At 42.3% G+C, this 18,518-nt stretch overlaps 1 protein-coding gene across 1 annotated transcript; it reads right to left on the reverse strand.

The window, feature by feature from the left end:
* Positions 1-12,656: 12,656 nt before the first annotated feature.
* On the reverse strand, positions 12,657-17,989 carry kcna2b (potassium voltage-gated channel, shaker-related subfamily, member 2b). Its single transcript, XM_027026679.2, has 3 exons — positions 17,830-17,989; positions 16,710-17,147; positions 12,657-15,885 (listed from the first exon to the last, which is right to left on the reverse strand). The coding sequence occupies exon 3, from the start codon at positions 15,766-15,768 to the stop codon at positions 14,281-14,283; it is 1,488 nt and encodes a 495-aa protein (XP_026882480.1). The 5' UTR covers positions 15,769-15,885; positions 16,710-17,147; positions 17,830-17,989; the 3' UTR covers positions 12,657-14,280.
* Positions 17,990-18,518: the final 529 nt, after the last annotated feature.

Raw genomic sequence — 18,518 nt, forward strand, 5'->3', positions numbered from 1 at the left:
GTCATTACAGAGATAAACAAAGTAACAGAGTTCCCTAGGGAAGAAGATGAATTAGCTGTGTGTGTGTATGTGTATGTGTGTGTGTGTGTGTGTGTGTGTGTGTGTGTGTGTGTGTGTTTGTGTCTATGTTTGTGTGTGCGCACATGTGTCTGTGTGTGTATGTCTGTGTGTTTTAACCCTGAGGAGAAGAATACTTGATCACAGAGTGGCAGGCTCCCTGGACACACATACACACACACCAATACACAGATACAACAGATACACAGATACTACACACAAACCAATACAGAAACACCCAACATCCATGATCAGTAGAGTACATCCTGAGGACATGCCCGATGAGCGCATACGGAAGTCTTTCTAACCACAGAGTGCAGGCCCCAGAGGTGAGCACAAAATACAACCCCCAGGAATGTACAGCCAACTGGACCACTGACTGACAAACCAGCTACCAGTGTTTGCTCAAGCATAACTGCACAGTTTAGTTTGCTACAAAACAATCAATATTCCTCACTATACAGGGACCTAAGGAATCCTGCAATGTCATATCAAACATTTTGTTAAGTTTTACTACAGAAAATATCTTACTGCCTTTTTTAAATGCAAGATTCTGGTGAAACTGGCATATAAGAACATAATTACCTGCTGCCAGTCGTGCCTAAATCTGTCATATCTGCTCATATGAAGCCAACTTGATGCATTATGGGCATTACTAAGCATTAATCAACACTGCATGACTCTTGCCTTACATCCTGCACTCTGTTCCTTAATATAGGTTCTCTCCTCCCTACTCCATAGTTCCTGCTCCCTATTCCCTACTCCCTACTGCCTTCATCTTGATCCCTAATTCCTACTCTATGCTTACAGCCTAAAGAGATCAAGTAATTGCCATGCTCCCTACAACAACAAGCTGGCTGCTAATTAAGATCTCCTCGATTACTTCAAGTTGACCAAGCTTGGAAATATCCCCAAAATTAAACAGCAGAAGTGCAGAGTATTTGAGAGCAAAACGCAGAAAAGCCCCATTAGACCCTCGCATAACCCTGGAGGTAGAAGGTGGACAGATGGATATGCCTGCAGTATTACAGCACATTGTATCTGGCAGCAGCCGAAGAAGCTTGCGGGGACTCTCAGCTGCTGCTGGCGTTTTTAGCATAGTTTCCTCTTTTCTGTGTCATAATGAGGGGCTTACTGTGCAGGCAGGAGGAAGAGAGTGAGAGTGAAGACAGTGCCAGAGCCAACTGACACAGCATGATGATAAAGACACACACACACACACACACACACACACACACACACACACACACAGATCCACACATGAACAGGCAAGCACAACACAATCTGACTGTTAACACATAGCTAATGCATAGCCTAACACTTTCAGCTTCAGTGGCTTTGGACAGTATTACAGAAATATAACCTAATCTTACTTCTGTCTGAAATTACTACAACACACTCTGAAGAGTTGATATATTAATTAGCTATGCCTATTGTAGGAAAACCACTATCAAGAACCAGAACCCCGGTGGGCATGCATCTGTGCTGGCGCTCAAGAAGGACATGTTTCAGTGGCCAAAGTGCAGGCCTGGGATGTCCCACCACCACCCACCACCCAGGGTGAGGTAAAGGGTGTGGGTGAAGGGGAGTAAAGTGAGGGAGGTGTAGTAAGTGGATGGGTTAGTATGTTCTCCGCCATACATATCACACAGCTACACTAATCACAATGCCTAGACTCCAACTATCAGGCAGTAACGGCTGATACACAGAACAAATATCTGGAACGGCAATAATGTATTCCAATACCCCGATGAAACCACAACCTATTAGGTGGAGATGATATATTCACCAGGAAACAAAGAGTGTGCAACGCAGTGCAAGACACTTTAGATAGCATTTCTGTGTCTTATGTTATTTACAGTAATGCAGCCCTTGAAACACTATGGAACATTGGCTCTGAGTACCGTGATGTTTACACCTCCCTAACCTTCTCCTCGTGTTCTGCAGAGAAAAGTTACACGAACTAAGACTCATTCCATACAGGCCTCCATTGTAATGAAATGTTGAGCTATTATAGAGATTGCTTGATCTTTAAATGGTGACAGTCGTATCCATTCTGTGCCATGGATGCTTGTAAAGGGAATTATTCCCTGACCTAAAACATAAAAATACTATAATGCACTTTAAGTGGTCATGACAATACTAAATTGTCACAAACACCATGCTTAAGATATAGTTAAAGTGTCTCAAATACTGTCATATAAGCTAGCATTTAACAGTTTTATCTCACTCTGTAAATTTGGGAAAATGTAACACTGTGTTACTGAGAGTGTTATCACAGTCTTTTTATCATGTAGATCTGATCGTATTGAATCCAGAAATCACAGGTGTGTATGGGAAATTACAGAGGTTTGCGTTGTTGATGTTGTTGTTGTTTGTTTGGTTTTGTTTGGTTTAATATGTTCATGTTGAATCTCAAAGGGAGACATCTGTCGTTTTCACCAACTTAAAAGTGTCTGGATGAATGAGAGGAATCATGTGGCATGAGCCTCCCTGCTGTGTAAAGCAGTGAAGGTAAACAAATACAAATGAATCAGCCTTCAGTACATTTTAAATGCAAATACCATGCTAAATATAGTTCCGGCATATTAAATAAATACTTTATCAATCAGCCACGCAATGCCAAACCAAAAAAAGAATCTAATGTGACACTCGAATTCATACGGCAAATGCGCCCAAATTAAAGTAATGAGAACAACAAAACAAGCAAAGAAGAATTCTTTGAACGCCCAGGTTTAATCAGACGTGTTCTCCAAGCGGAAGCGACGTCGCTCCAACGCTATCTAAGCGTGAGACTGTGCAACAGCTGGTTCAGGAAAGTGACGCGCATCCCCAACCAGGATTTGAGTCCAGACAATAAAGGTCCCTCCATATTGTGGTAGCTGTAATAGTAAAACCTATTTAAATCAGATTCTAACCAAAGCGTGCCCGTACCTTAGAGATCTAGCAGCGAAGAGGAAAATGCCGGCGGAGCTCCTTACATGGTTCCTTGATGTGTTAAGTTTGTCTTCCATCCATGTTGTGCCCCGAGGCTTGTGTGCGCAGGGACAGGACTGGCTGAACAAATCAACAACTGGGCAGATGAAGCCGCATGACATAACAGATCATTAGTTTACGCAGATCAGGTCTCCGTTTTCAAAAAAAAAAAAAAAAAAAAAGTAAAAGTATGCAATTTATCACAATTAATTTTATAGCCTTTTCTGTGCGACACAAAATATTATGTCGCTATTCATTACTGTAAATGTTACATATGTGAAGCATAAAATACAGTTGTTTGGCAAATCTTTTAGGTTCTCTTCTCTTTCTTTGTCTGACATCAGCATCAGTGAATGACAGTGATTACGTTTTATTTCGAGTGACGCCCTCTGGATCATGTGCCGCCTAAAGGCGTCTCCGTTCTCTTTATGTTGGGCGCCTGTTTGAACGGAGTCCAATATTCTACCGTTTTACTGGATAACACATAATAAAATGAGCAAATGTTATGAGGCTCTTTGTGCTATCAAAAATAAATAAATAAATAAAAAAAATTTACAAAAAAACCAACTTTTTGCAGCTCCCAGAAGCACTGGAGAGCTGAAAGAGAAGATAAGAGACTGTGGAATACTCAGGCCAGAAAGATGAAAAGGTTGACACTTTCTGTTTGCCCCTATGGATTTTCAGTTCCAAATGCACCCAAGCTGCATATTGTACCTTCCAAAATATTAACTTTTGATTATTACAGTAGACTACAAATATAATTAGCTAAAATAACTTTATCAGCGTTCAGCTACATTTCAGACTCGATATTACGTTACTATCCTTTGGAATGTTTATTAATATTTAATGACAAACATTTCTGTAAAATATTACAAAATCACTTATTGATCATGTTTTGGTAATTCAGACAGCATTAGGATAAGAGGATAAGTTCTTATTATATAACTTAATTTCAAAGAAATCCGAACATAATAGAAAAAGGCGAAAGTGAGAGAGTGAAGGAACGAGAGTCAGAGTGAAAGAATGAGAGAGAGTGTGAGAGAGACAGAGAGAAAACGAGAGAGAGAGAGAGAGAGAGAGAGAGAGAGAGAGAGAGAGAGAGAGAGAGAGTGACTGACTTTTCAATAAAACATAGAGAGCAGCAGCTTTTCCTGTTTGGATAGCTTTGTAAGAGAATCGATTGATAACACGAACATTTTGCCATTCAGGGTGGATGTGCCTTGGTGTCAGTGCATCAGCAGATGTAAGGAGGACAGGCTTTTCTGCTATAGTTACTGCTGTTCTGAGGAGGCTACAGTACACACAGAAAGGCAGACTACTGCAGGGTGAATGGGTGCTAATTAATGTAAGAGAGGAAAAAAAAGATGCACATGTGTGTTTGCATTGGTGTTTTGTATGCATGTGTTGTGAGGGTGTTTGTGTATGTGTGTGTGTTGTGAGGGTGTTTATGTATGTGTGTGTGTTTACGTGGGTGTAGGTGTTTGTGTATGTGTGTGTGTGTGTGAATATGTATGTTGGTGTTTGTGCATACGTGTGTATTTGTGTTTGCGTGGGTGTATGTGTATGTGTGTGTATGTGTGTGTGTTTGCATGGGTGTATGTGTATGCTTGTGTGTGTTTAAGTGGGTGTTTGTGTATGCGTTTGTGTGTGTGTGTTTTCGTGGGTGTGTATGTGTGTGTGTATGCATGTGGGTGTTTGCGTGGGTGTATGTGTATGTGTGTGTATGTGTGTGTGTTTGCATGGGTGTATGTGTATGCTTGTGTGTGTTTAAGTGGGTGTTTGTGTATGCGTTTGTGTGTGTGTGTTTTCGTGGGTGTGTATGTGTGTGTGTATGCATGTGGGTGTTTGCGTGGGTGTATGTGTATGTGTGTGTATGTGTGTGTGTTTGCATGGGTGTATGTGTATGCTTGTGTGTGTTTAAGTGGGTGTTTGTGTATGCGTTTGTGTGTGTGTGTTTTCGTGGGTGTGTATGTGTGTGTGTATGCATGTGGGTGTTTGCGTGGGTGTATGTGTATGTGTGTGTATGTGTGTGTGTTTGCATGTGTGTATGTGTATGCTTGTGTGTGTTTAAGTGGGTGTTTGTGTATGCGTTTGTGTGTGTGTGTTTTCGTGGTTGTGTATGTGTGTGTATGCATGTGGGTGTTTGTGTGGGTGTATGTGTATGTGTGTGTATGTGTGTGTGTTTGCATGGGTGTATGTGTATGCTTGTGTGTGTTTAAGTGGATGTTTGTGTATGCGTTTGTGTGTGTGTGTTTTCGTGGGTGTGTATGTGTGTGTGTATGCATGTGGGTGTTTGCGTGGGTGTATGTGTATGTGTGTGTATGTGTGTGTGTTTGCATGGGTGTATGTGTATGCTTGTGTGTGTTTAAGTGGGTGTTTGTGTATGCGTTTGTGTGTGTGTGTTTTCGTGGGTGTGTATGTGTGTGTGTATGCATGTGGGTGTTTGCGTGGGTGTATGTGTATGTGTGTGTATGTGTGTGTGTTTGCATGTGTGTATGTGTATGCTTGTGTGTGTTTAAGTGGGTGTTTGTGTATGCGTTTGTGTGTGTGTGTTTTCGTGGTTGTGTATGTGTGTGTATGCATGTGGGTGTTTGTGTGGGTGTATGTGTGTGTGTGTATGTGTGTGTGTTTGCATGGGTGTATGTGTATGCTTGTGTGTGTTTAAGTGGATGTTTGTGTATGCGTTTGTGTGTGTGTTTTCGTGGGTGTGTATGCATGTGGGTGTTTGTGTGGGTGTATGTGTATGTGTGTGTGATGAAGAAGGAAGAGGAACTATTGCATGTACTCTCAGTTCTTTCCCACAGACAGATACAGATAACTTTAAATATCTCCCTGCCTTAATATTTCACTGGTGGCTGCTCAGTCTTCTGCCGTGGCGCTCTGGTACATCCAGCCTGCAGTGCCCGGTAGGGGGAAGACGTTAAGCCCTCTCTAGGGCAGGGACCCAAGGGTGGCAATATTCCATATCCACCAGCGAGGCCAGGCTTGTTCCTTTCAGTGACTTCAGCAATGGTTTCCAGCTCTGCTATTTACAAAGATGTATTTCCCAAACCTGATAAGACTATAATTCCCCAGCGCAATCCTGTACAGCTCTCACATTTCAATGGGGTGAGAGTGAGTTAGTCATTGCTAATTCAATATGCTTTGGGAGAACTACTCTAGCTTTTATTCAGTTCCTCTTCACTCAGCTCTTAAACGCCTATTAGCACTGGACTGGACCATGCTCTGTTTGAGTGAACATTAGCAGTAAATGACACTTCGATCTAGAAAATTCCACTCAAGTTGGTGCTCTTTCTACTTCAGAATGGGTAACAGTGTGCGCCCATTTCAGATCATAGCCAACATTAGAACCTAGCCATTCTAAATCCAAGACATAAAAATAAATCCAGGCTTAGCTGAATCCAAAGATGTAATCATAATTAATGATTGACAAGAGAAATGCATGTCTTGTTTCTTCTATAATCTTAGACATTTGTAAAACATATATTACTGCACATGCAAACAATGATTTTACTTTGTTTCCATGTTTATGAAATAGTTATACAGAAGTCCTGACATGATAAAAGATAGAGTCTGTGGGTGTTGCAATTTTTCATACATAATAGTATGGTGGTAATTCATCTGTTTCTAATGTTTCTGTAATTACTTTGTACGTATGCTTCCCAAAGTCCAAATATCAACTCATCAAAACCAGCTTGATCCATGGGTGTGTACACAAGTCACTGAGACTACCTCAGGACCTTCAATGTGATTAGATCATTGAGACTACCTCAGGACCTTCAATGTGATCAGATCATTGAGACTACCTCAAGACCTCCACTGTGATTCAAAACCAAAAAAGGAAGAAACAAACAAACGGATTTAGACTGAATTTCCACACTAAGGTCCCATAACATGGGACATTCTTTCATGCCGTTTACAAATTTGGGTCACAAAGAGAAGAACGCAGGCAGTGTTTAGTTTGGGACCATGTGTCCATGCATCAGAGGATCTTCAGCTCCTAGACAACTTCCTGGAATCTTAAGCCCCTAGACAACCTCCTGGAGTCATCAACTCTGAGACAACCTCCACAGGTCTTTGTAAAACCATGGCAAGATGAGGGATTTAGTAACCAATTTAGTAATTTCATCTGAATCCTATGCTGCATGCCCGTAACTCAGAACATTGTAATTCAGTTGTAACCTTATTCCAGTATTAAAAGAAATAAATATGGAAGTTAATAATTTGAAATATGCTGCCTGGTTAGCAGACTGAGGGATAATTTTATTTCCACAAGGGAAATAATTTAAAGCTGCTAAAATGGACAAGTAGATTGGATTTCTCTTACATTTCACAGACATAAAAAGCTTCAGCAAATCACTGATAACGTCTGTGGATTCTGTTTCCATCCTGGAATCTTCTAAGATGAGGCAGCAGAAACCATCAGCGCTGTGCCAGAAGGTGCGATGTGCAGACGAAGGCCCTGAAGGGTTGTGCTGGGAGGCGCAGTGTGCAGATGAAGGCCCGGCTCTGGATCCCTCTGTACATCTGCACATGCATCACATGGAGAGGATCCAGGTCCCTGTGGAGCTTCCTAGCGCTTTCCCTGCCCTAGTTTCCTGCCGGAGCAGGAGTGGTTACAGAACAGTGATGTCAGGCAGGCAGAGAGCGCACCTTGTTGGGCTTTAGGATGTACCGGGCTTACATTTGTTATTAAGAACAGCTGGTACCAGACTGGGAATGGTGAATGGATTAACTTCATGAATAGTTAAAATATTCTGTTAATCCAGATTTATGTGTAAAGTCTGTTTAAGTTTATTGACTTTTTTAAAAATGATCCTGGTGTTCTCTAGTTCAGAACAGGAACTCTATAGTTCAGGCTCGTGTCCTAGTGGAACAGGAGAACCTTTAAGAGAGTGCGGCCTTGGTGATGTAAGCCTGGCTCTTTTATACTGTGATAATTTCTGATCACTCAGTTCAGCTCAGATATAAAAAAAAAAAAAAAACCACCTATAAATGTTGAAACACTGAGTAAAGTCTGAGTGGCGAATAAAGTGGCGTGGAATAAAATCGAGCCTATATCAACTTAATGAAGAACTTGACCACAGCTAACAGCTAACTTTTTATATCACTTGTCTTTTAAATGTAAGTAAAATCACACACTCAAGAGGGCTCGTGGATCTCAGAAGAAATCCAAGTGAATAAGAGAGGAGGTGAGAGAGCACAGCAGTTACAGGGTACAATAATCTACCACCTGCAGCCTGAAGCTCATAGGATTCTAACAAAATCTTTAATGTACTCAGATCATAGCACTTATATATTTATAGTGTCAAACCAATGTTCCCACTGGAGCTAAGAGGCTGGCTGTTAGCTGCTGAACCGATGAGATGTTCCCCAGAGGACCCTGTAAATCTTCCTGATCTCCCAGGCTGGTCTTTGGAGATGGCACACGTTGGATCTATACCCATCAGCTAACAGGAATCCCAACAATCCCAGCACTACCGCCTCCTCGCGGGTGTGTCTATGCTTGCTCTTAACCACAAACAGGGTTCCCTCAAGCACGTTTGAGTGATCGAAGTTGAAATTGATGCACATCACCTTAATAGTAAAGTGACCCAGGAACTGTGGCAGCTTAGGGAAAGCTGTAGAGGACCAACACAGATGGAGCAGATGCTGGCCCTCACCAGGATGCTGAATATGTTTATTTTCTCTCCAGTTTGCTAATCTCCTCTTAACATGCCGCTGACCTATGCCTTATAAATAGATCTCACTGCAGAGAGGAACACAGAGCATAGGAATGCAAAACTGGCATCTGCATGTGTGTGCTTTTGTGAGCGTCTGGGTGTGTGTGTGTGTGTGTGTGTGTGTGTGTGTGTGTGTGTGTGTGTGTGTGTGCATGTGCATGTGCATGCATGGTGTGACAACACCTTCCTCTTCAGACTCTCCCTCTTGTAAAATCAAGTGTGAATAATAAACAGAAAAAAATGAAAGGCAAATAAAGATTCTGTCATTGAAGAGTGCTGTGCTCTTGGCACAGTATCAAACCACAACTCAACATCCAAACAACAGACAAGAGCAGAAAATTTGAATAATCTTATCATGGTTTATATCATAGTCATTATTATCATGATCATTACTGACACCATCATCCTCAATATTACTCCTTATATTAATAATCGTTTGAAAGGATAAGATGCATTTCAGGTGAAATCTTTTTTTTTTCCTCTATAGGTTAAGTCCAGTCTGTTAAGTCCAGTATATCATCCAGTGGTCTTTCTAAAGTGCATGAATTTATGACAGTATCCGGAGAAGGTCTAGAGTCCTCCAACTCTTCGTGTTCTTTTTTGTTTTTTCATTATCCTAGAAAAAAAGGCTTTTTACATAAACCCCCACCCACGTTGGCAGGAGAGGGTCAATGACACACACACACACACACACACACACACACACACACACACACACACACAAAGATCACCTCAAGTCCCAAATGTTGAAGCTGGCACCATTAACCTGTTGTTAATAAACAACAGCGTGTGAGCCACAGATAGAGATACAAAGAGAAAAAGAAGAGTATAGAGAGAAAAGATGGAGAGAGAGAAAGAAAGAGTGTTAGAGCAGCAGTTCACCTGCTGATCGCAGATCAATACCGTCTCCTTCTGTCTACACGGTTACACGCCTCAGTTACAACACTACACAGCAGCACAGCTGAACACACACACACACATACACACACACCGGCGTTGGTTTGCCAGTACACCATACAGACATATATCACCTTCTAGCTCTGTCCATTTCTCATTCGCTCTTTCATACACCCACCCATCCTTATGTTAACATGTGCTTTTGCATGTTTAAGTGTGGACTACTCTATTACTGCACAAGATGTTTTTTTACTCTAGATTTTACACACTTAAGTTCTGCTGTGCCATTAGGCAGGATATTAACTGGATAAGAAAGAAAAACTTGATCTGATCACTCATACATGTACTGTACATTTTAGTAAGAGGCAAAGCTTCTATTATAAATATTAAGTTTTTCTCCAAGGTTTCCACTTGGCATATGTAATTATATATCACAGTAAGACTACAATGCATTTTGATTTGGATAAGCTTAAAAGGATATAATTGCAACAGTGAATTCCTGACTATTAATAAACTGTAACATAGCAAAGGCAATTTATTAAGCTGAAGCTTGCATTTAAGACAATGATAAAAGCAGGTGTTTTTTTTTTTGACAGTATTGTCACATGGCTTATATTCTAAATTAATTGGGTATTATAACTGTGTGGATCCACTGTCATATAGTATGAATATACTCTAAAAATATCCACTAGTTCCAATATAGGCAGGCAGCTATTATGTCTGACCACAAACTGTAATACTCCGCGCGTCCAGAGAGGAGTTTCTATTTATACATGTGGAGAGAGGGCTGTTAAGAACTAGATCACTACAAACTCCCTCCATAAGATTTCACAGCTTGATCCTTTGCCCCTACCACACTGGACTGGCCTAACAATCTGAAGCTTTCTACGATTGCCAAAAGTGAACCAATAAGGTAATGGAAAGCGGTTTCCCCGGAGCTGCGTTCAAACACGCTCAAGGCAGAAGAGCTTCAGACAGGCTAGGTGTAATGACAGGGCAGAGGAACAGATGTCATGGAGAGAGAGACCATGGGGTCCATGGGGAAGTTCTCAGGCTGATAGCTTCTCAGTTCCCCACAACCCCCCTCCACCAAAAAACCCACTTATAATAATGAGCTATAAAACAATTTGCTGTGAGCATATTTAATAAGAAGGCTGTTGTGTTGTCATTTTACAGCACAAGTTCATGCAGGCCTTCTAATCCTGTTGTGGAGTTCTTTGATGGTAAGATACCTGTGTACATTTAATCCGGCATTTTGAGAAGTGCATAGCACACAGCAACACGTACCGAACTGTATTGGGATAAACAGACGGTGACGGTCTGACGGTGCTCATTTTTTGTTACAGAGAAACAGCTCACGTGAACTAAACGTGAGTACAGATGCACTGTGTCATGTGCCTCCTTAACTGATCCTGGGCCAATAGTGATGCTATTTCCCAAGCCACAAAGGGCTTGCTAGCAAGCTCGCCAGTGTGTGGGGAGTTAGTCCTATGTTTGGCCAGGCTGGAGCGGGCAGCACCATGTTCTGGATATGGCAGTACTGTTTATCAGAGGGGGGGAATTCCAGAATCTCCTGCATCAACAGGGCCAGAGGAAAAATTCCCTGTGTGTGACGCACATTGAGGCCCTACACAATGGTTTACCATGTGCCAACAAGAACAGGGCGCACACACAGGGCACACGTATGGAACACACACAGGGCACATACACAGGGCACATGTAGGGAACACACACAGGGCACACACACAGGGCACACACACAGGACAACACTCAAGGGAACACACACATGGCACACACACAGGGCACACATGCAGGGCACACACACAGGGTACCCATAGGGAACACACAAGACAAACACAGGGACAGGGAGGTGTGCTGCCAGGACCATGGGGATTTTTACAGCTTAGTTCACTTGTGCTTCTATGGCAATATACCAAAGACTTCTAGTGCAGAGATGAATTTTCTGAGATCATACATGGTCAATCAAAAATCCTGATACTGGATTGTTTGGATTATATTATTTTATCCAAATGATGTCATATTAGGATGTGCTTTGTGTATAATAAAGTTATTTAAGTTTAGTTCTAAAGAACTATTTTGTTTTCTATTTAAAACGTCCTGTAACAATGCAGTAATATCATGATGACAGTCCATAATGTGTAATATTAACAACTAGGGCAGTTTTCTAGCAAATATTGCATCTTGAAAGAGTTACTAATATTATACAAGTATATTAATTATTCAGAATAAACAGTAGAATTCCCTGTAATCCAGTTCATGAGAGATGAAGACATTGTGTGATACTTCACACTGAGAAGCTGCTCACATTACAGGATTTCCCCAGTGCTGGCTTGTTCTGCTCCACTGCACGATCGAGCTCAGGGATTCCACTCTTAAGCATGAGTCCCAGGTCCCTCCCACATATTCACATCAGGATTCTCATCTCGTGATTGCATCAGGGATTTTACTGCCTGATCCCATCAGAGATCTTATTCGCTATGACGATACAACCTTGTTTTCAGGGTATCTTGTTCATCTATTACAAAACAATCAGTGTGCCGGTGATGAAGCTAGTACCTCCATCCTCATCCTCACCTGCTCCCATGACATCACTGGAGTCACAAAATCCAGTATTTCACTTCAATTATAAAATCTCCTCCGAGTTCATCCAGAACTTGGATACTCATATAGGTTGGGTCAAAATCTCAAAGTACATGGCTGGCTTTTGGTATTCCCTTCCATATATATTTTGGTGCTTTAAACATCTCATTTTAAAACTACATTTGCTGCCCCCTATTAGATGAAGCTAACAAAGAAACCTTCCTTCCTTCTGCAGTTAGACCCTGGTACACACATACTCCATATGTCATACTAGCATAAAAATCAAAATCTCAAAACTTTAAAAACAACACTATTTATATATTGCACATACGGTTAATCTCACAGAGAATATATATATATATATATATATATATATATATATATATATATATAGAGAGAGAGAGAGAGAGAGAGAGAGAGAGAGAGAGATATGAATACTTATTACTTTTTTACCTCATGCATGCTACAAGGAATGTTTACCATGCATGCACTAATATGGCAGTAGAATATCACCTATCTCATATAAAAGCTGTTCTAAGGAAGCATTTTTTTCATACAGGGCTCACCAATTCTCCAGCATCAGACTATGAGCAGAATGCACCCTGTAAATCACCTAAAAACAAGTCAGTCTGATAAATAATTTTTTAAAAATGCAAGTAATGTATAGTGGCAGTGGGTTGTCTCTTTGGTGACCTGTGTCAGTGAGCTTTCTTTTTGCACAGTCAATTTTTTTAACAGCCCCCACCTTCTATCACACACACGTCATGCTACCGCTCACAACTCTGTAGCATTAACATTGACAAAACAGCAGTGGTAATGTATCATATAAACATGGAATGCTCTGCTATGCTATGAAGTTCACAGATGCTAGAAAGACAATTGCACACTAAGACTGAATGGAAGGTAGGAAGACAATGCATGCAGCGACATGTGTAGGGAAGAGCATGTGGAGAGGTACAGGGTGGCAGTTCTCTACTGTCACGCGCCATGATCTAGCTCCATTCTGTTTGGCCCTTAGGTGTCTGTCCTATGTAATGTGGATAAAACCTTGGCATAAGCAGAGAGAGGGTGCATGTGAGAAAAAGAGTGAGAGAGAGATGAAAAACAAGTCCCATCATGCAAGCCAGTAGTGCATTGCTGGGGGGTCTCAGTCGAAAAATAAAAGAATAAAACAGCAGTCATGAAGAAATGCTGCAATTCTCTTCCCTCTGCCTACTGTGATCTTAAAGCAGGTGATGGCTGAGTTGTGAAGTGGCTACATTTACCCCCTTCTCACACTTGAAGACACATGGTCACGAAAGAGAAAGATGGCTTGTACAGGGCCAACAATCACTGTATGCTGGACTAGAACCTTCTGTTCCACTGGGTCCAAGATGTGTGGGGTATGGGTCTCCTCACCACCACCGCACCCCACCATACAGACAAATGCACACAGTGGAATGTACCATTCACCATGCACTATAATCATACACACAACGGAATGTACCATTTTTAAGGTGTCACACGTGGAAGGCTATAGGGACTGGCAGTAAGCTATTGTGCCTTCACGGGAAACTCCTCTACACTTTTTCCACACAGTATCCATCCATGCTGTTTTTGCCACAGGCAAAATATGAGTGACAATTTGTAATTTTGGTGGACTCTTTTGTTTTCATCGAAGAGGAAAGTCCTCTTTAAGTTGACAGTTGGGGGATGGCTAGGAATGTTTTTTCTAAGCTTTGTTTCTAGTGGCTTGGCTACGTTTTGGCTACTGTTACAAGCAGAAAGACTATTGGAACAGTCACACGGCAAAGACTAACTCCATGCAGACACTTAGAAACAGGGATGCAGAACACTCCCCCAAGGTCATGGTGGATTGGTGAGGGTGGCGAGTAATGGAGAGGTTCCCTCTATCGATCCTCTGCCTCCAGCAGACCTTTCTTTTACCTCTTCTCCAGATATTCTGGCATTTAGGCTAATGCCTTTAAAACAAGGGGGGCAGATAGGTCCTTTATTTTCCCTCCCTTACCAGGGCAAAACCGGGCAGCTATACATCAGTGAGCATCTTGGTGATGTTAACGTAGTTGGTGTTGGCAAGGGTGCAGTTGCCAGTTTTGAGGTTCTCTTCTCTGAAGTCCTCGTTACTGTTGTTCACTGCCTCCTGAATCTCCATGTAGTCGGACTTGCTCATGGTGGAGCCACTGTGGCTCTTTTTCAGATCCTCTGCCGAGTCCATTTTGGGGACACTGGTCACATTGAGATACTGCGCCTGCTCCTCACCCTCCGTCTCTCTGTGGTAGAAGTAGTTGAAGTTGGAGACGATGACAGGCACAGGCAGTGCGATGGTCAGCACACCGGCGATGGCACACAGGGACCCCACAATCTTGCCTCCGATTGTTGTAGGAACCATGTCGCCATATCCCACAGTTGTCATGGAGACTACAGCCCACCAGAAGGCGTCAGGGATACTAACAAACTGCGAGTCAGCTTCATCGGCCTCGGCAAAGTACACGGCGCTGGAGAAGAGGATGACTCCAATAAAGAGGAAGAAGATGAGCAGGCCCAGCTCCCTCATGCTGGCCTTGAGTGTCTGGCCCAGGATCTGCAGCCCTTTTGAGTGTCGCGAGAGCTTGAAGATCCTGAAGACTCGCACTAAGCGGATGACTCTGAGGATGGCCAGGGACATTGCCTGCTGGCCCTGCTGACCATCTTCTGGGCTTTCAGCTAGTTCAGTGCCCAGGGTGATGAAGTAGGGGATGATGGCTACAATGTCAATGATGTTCATTATGTTCACAAAGAAGCCCGCTTTACTGGGACAGGCAAAGAATCGCACCAGGAACTCAAAGGAAAACCAAATGATGCAGAGGGTCTCCAGGATGAAAAAGGGATCTGTGAAGTAGGTGGATGTATAGCTGGTCGTGGAGTTGGAGTTAGTCATGTAGGCTTTGCGCATATCCATTTCCTCATTGCGGAAAATAGGCAGTGTCTCTAGACAGAAACTGACAATGGATATGAGAATGACCATAACAGAGATGATTGCGATTATCCGGGCAGGACCAGAGCTCTCCGGATACTCAAACAGCAGCCATACCTGCCGCTGAAATTCATTCTCTGGCAGAGGCTTCTCTTCCTCCTTAATGAAGCCTTCATCCTCCCTGAATATCTCAATGGCTTCCTCGCCAAGCTCATAGAAGCGGATCTCCTCAGAGAAAATATCCAGAGTAACATTAACCGGCCGGCGTAATCTCCCTCCAGACTGGTAGTAGTAGAGGATGGCGTCAAAGCTAGGCCGGTTCCTGTCAAAGAAATACTCGTTCCTCAGTGGGTCAAAGTAGCGCATTCTCTTCTTGGGATCCCCCAGCAAGGTGTCGGGGAACTGAGACAGTGTTTTGAGCTGTGTCTCAAAGCGCAGGCCAGAGATGTTGATGACCACTCTCTCGCAGCACTCATGGTCTGCTTCCGGGTCGTATGTGTCCTGCGGTTGACCCGGTTGAGCTGCTGCTTCGTCGACTGGATCGCCCGTGGCGACGGTCATGCTGGGTGGAGCTTGGTCCACTGGTGTGGTGATTGAGATGAGTGTGCAATGGGAAGGCAAGAGATCAGACTCTGTCTCACAGTGTCTCACACTTCAGGTAGGCATCCAGGCTCACCTCTGGACCAACCAGAAAAGGAAAAAGAACATGTTTAAAATGGTTACGATTTACAGACAAGTCCTCAGGATCCTTTGTGTTTGCTAAGTCTGTGTTTATTTTTAGACTAGCGTTGATTGTGGTGTTTGTTTATATTATATGGTATATATTTATTTATTCATTGGCACCTTTGGCTCCACAGTACTGTCCGAGCTGAGTGTATTCTTATTAGGCCTCCAAAGTGCGAAGCTATCAGAGCAATCAAAGGCATAACTCTGCTGGGACACCCTGTGTTTGCTTTTATCTATCTGGAAGATCAATACTCTTCTTGGTAAAAGTGCATCATTCCTTTCAGGGTGCAATTATGCACTGTAAACCTAAACGTACTCTGAGTGCACAACAATCGAATTGGATTGAAACCTTCCCAGCATGCATTATCACCAGAGGCTTGAATATCACTGAATATGGGCTTTTTTCTATTCTGGTCAAGGCAGTGAAGCTGATGCAGTGCAGTATGTATAGCTGAACTCGAAGTCCATCTTTTCTCTGATCAGAAGCAGATACTCACATCACACTATAGTCCACCACTGTCTGAGACCGACTTCAGTCACAAACTAAAAATAGTTTTCAACTTAGTGGTGTTATTGAACTTCACACAATTTGTCTTCAAGGCAATTTTGCAGCCCAAGCAAATGATAAAGCATACCATAGTTATTAATAAAAATACGCTTTGAGGCTCGTAAAAAAAAAACAAAAAAACAAACACATTACAACTTACTCAACATTCAGTTCTTTGCGAATAATTAATGAGAATAAATCAAATAGGCTCTTATGTATAAGAACTTACCTGTAAGCTCCAGTCGTTTCCAGAGAGGCAGGGTAATCATTTGCAAACACTGGTGGCAGTTTCTTCTCACAGGTACGCAAGAGGTAAGATCCCTTGTTTTTTACGACCATACGCTATCTCAAAGAGTAGGTATGTATTAGTACTGCAGTGATCCTGTTCTCCACCCAAGCACCGCGCAAAAGGTGATGCACTAGGAAACATACGCGAGCTTTCAGCTATCCTCGGTTTAAGTCTCCATCCCTTGAAACGTAATCGGCTATCTTGAAGACATTCGCACGTATAAAGCAAGACTGAGTTGCTTAAGGTTTAATTTCACGGAGCCTCGTTCAGACCGTCCCAAAGATGCTAAGATCAGCAAAATGTGATGCCCCAGTGTCCTTAGACGATATGACGTTGGCTGCAACAGCAGTAAGGATTGTCCTGACTGATTTTAGAGATCTGCAAAGAAAAGGGTAAGGTGTTTTCGCTAGGCATGTCAACATCATACAACATAGTTATACCTAAACGCAAATCGTAAAAATAAGTTGTATGAATACAGGGTTACATTTTTCAATCTTTCCCCAGTTATCCTTTCGACAGGGTATGAATGAAAACACGCAGTTTAAAAAAATATTACTCCTTTTTTAGTGCTTAAACAACGGTGAAGGTAAAATACGCAATAGCCTACATCACGTCAAATAACAAGTTCCCGGCTGTGATATAGCGCAAAGGTGTCTTATAATGTATTTTCCCTAATCGCCACAAAACCTTATATACGAAGAAATTGTATTTATTCAGATACCACGTTCATGCACTCGTGAATAAATACATCACACGAGCAGTGTTCGGTGTTTAGATTTTCCTACAAGCAGGCGCAGAAAGTGCTGATGAAAGGCGCGAGGTCCCTGCAGTGGCATGCTGGATCATTTGTAGCACACTATTCTTCATATCTGTCTGAATCTAACAAAACCATGCATTAGCCACGAGCACTAGGCGCGTTCATGTGTGTTTATTATTCTTATTTATGCAAGCAATACACCGACACATGCACTGAAAATGAAAAAAAAAAATCAATCTTCACTCAAGATGCATTTATCTCCCGGTCTCTGCCAATACGAATACAGATTGTCCATGCTCTTACTTGCATCCCCCTCGTTCATTTTGAGGAGCGGTGCGGCTCGCGCTAGTTACATGTCACACTCCCAACTTTTCTCCTTTTATTCATAATTCCGCCATATCACCGGCCCGTATAGCTTATGGTCTACGCTGCAGTTGGGCGCTGCCGCGCATGCAAAAAGGACCTCGGCGAGCCCCAGCGCGCGCCGCCGCTCGCTCTGCGCCGTAGCCTACCACTCCTTGCAGTTGTACAGCGTGGGCAAATTAAAGGGGAACGCGCATCACTTTCTCCTAGGGCGCGCAGGTCCTGGACCCAGACACAAAACCAGGGCAATTTTCAGACCACTGACTGTGAAAAGTGAGATCAAGGGTGTTGTTTCCTGTTTGTTTGTTTGTTTGTTTGTCTTTTGTTTGCTTGGTTGGTTGTTTTGTTTGTTTGTTTGTTTGTTTTACAGTTTATGTTTGTTTGTTTGGTTACTTGTTTGCTTACTTGGAATATATAGAACATCTAAGTCCAAGGGACATATTAAAATGATAATTAAAAATAGCGTGAAAAGGGTCATTGGTGGTATAGTTTTTAGACTTTGTAAATGTATTGATAATTCAAATCAATGCTATAAATAAACTGTCATTACCAATGTGATGCTAAATGAATCCATTTAAATGCAAATATAGCAACTAACAATATACTTTACTACTTTACACACACACACA

The sequence above is a fragment of the Electrophorus electricus genome, chromosome 24 (genome assembly GCF_013358815.1).
Source record: "Electrophorus electricus isolate fEleEle1 chromosome 24, fEleEle1.pri, whole genome shotgun sequence".
NCBI lineage: Eukaryota > Metazoa > Chordata > Actinopteri > Gymnotiformes > Gymnotidae > Electrophorus > Electrophorus electricus.

Bases quoted from the DNA above. Each gene is read 5' to 3' on its own strand.
- kcna2b (XM_027026679.2), bottom strand. From the start codon at position 15,768: ATGACCGTCGCCACGGGCGATCCAGTCGACGAAGCAGCAGCTCAACCG.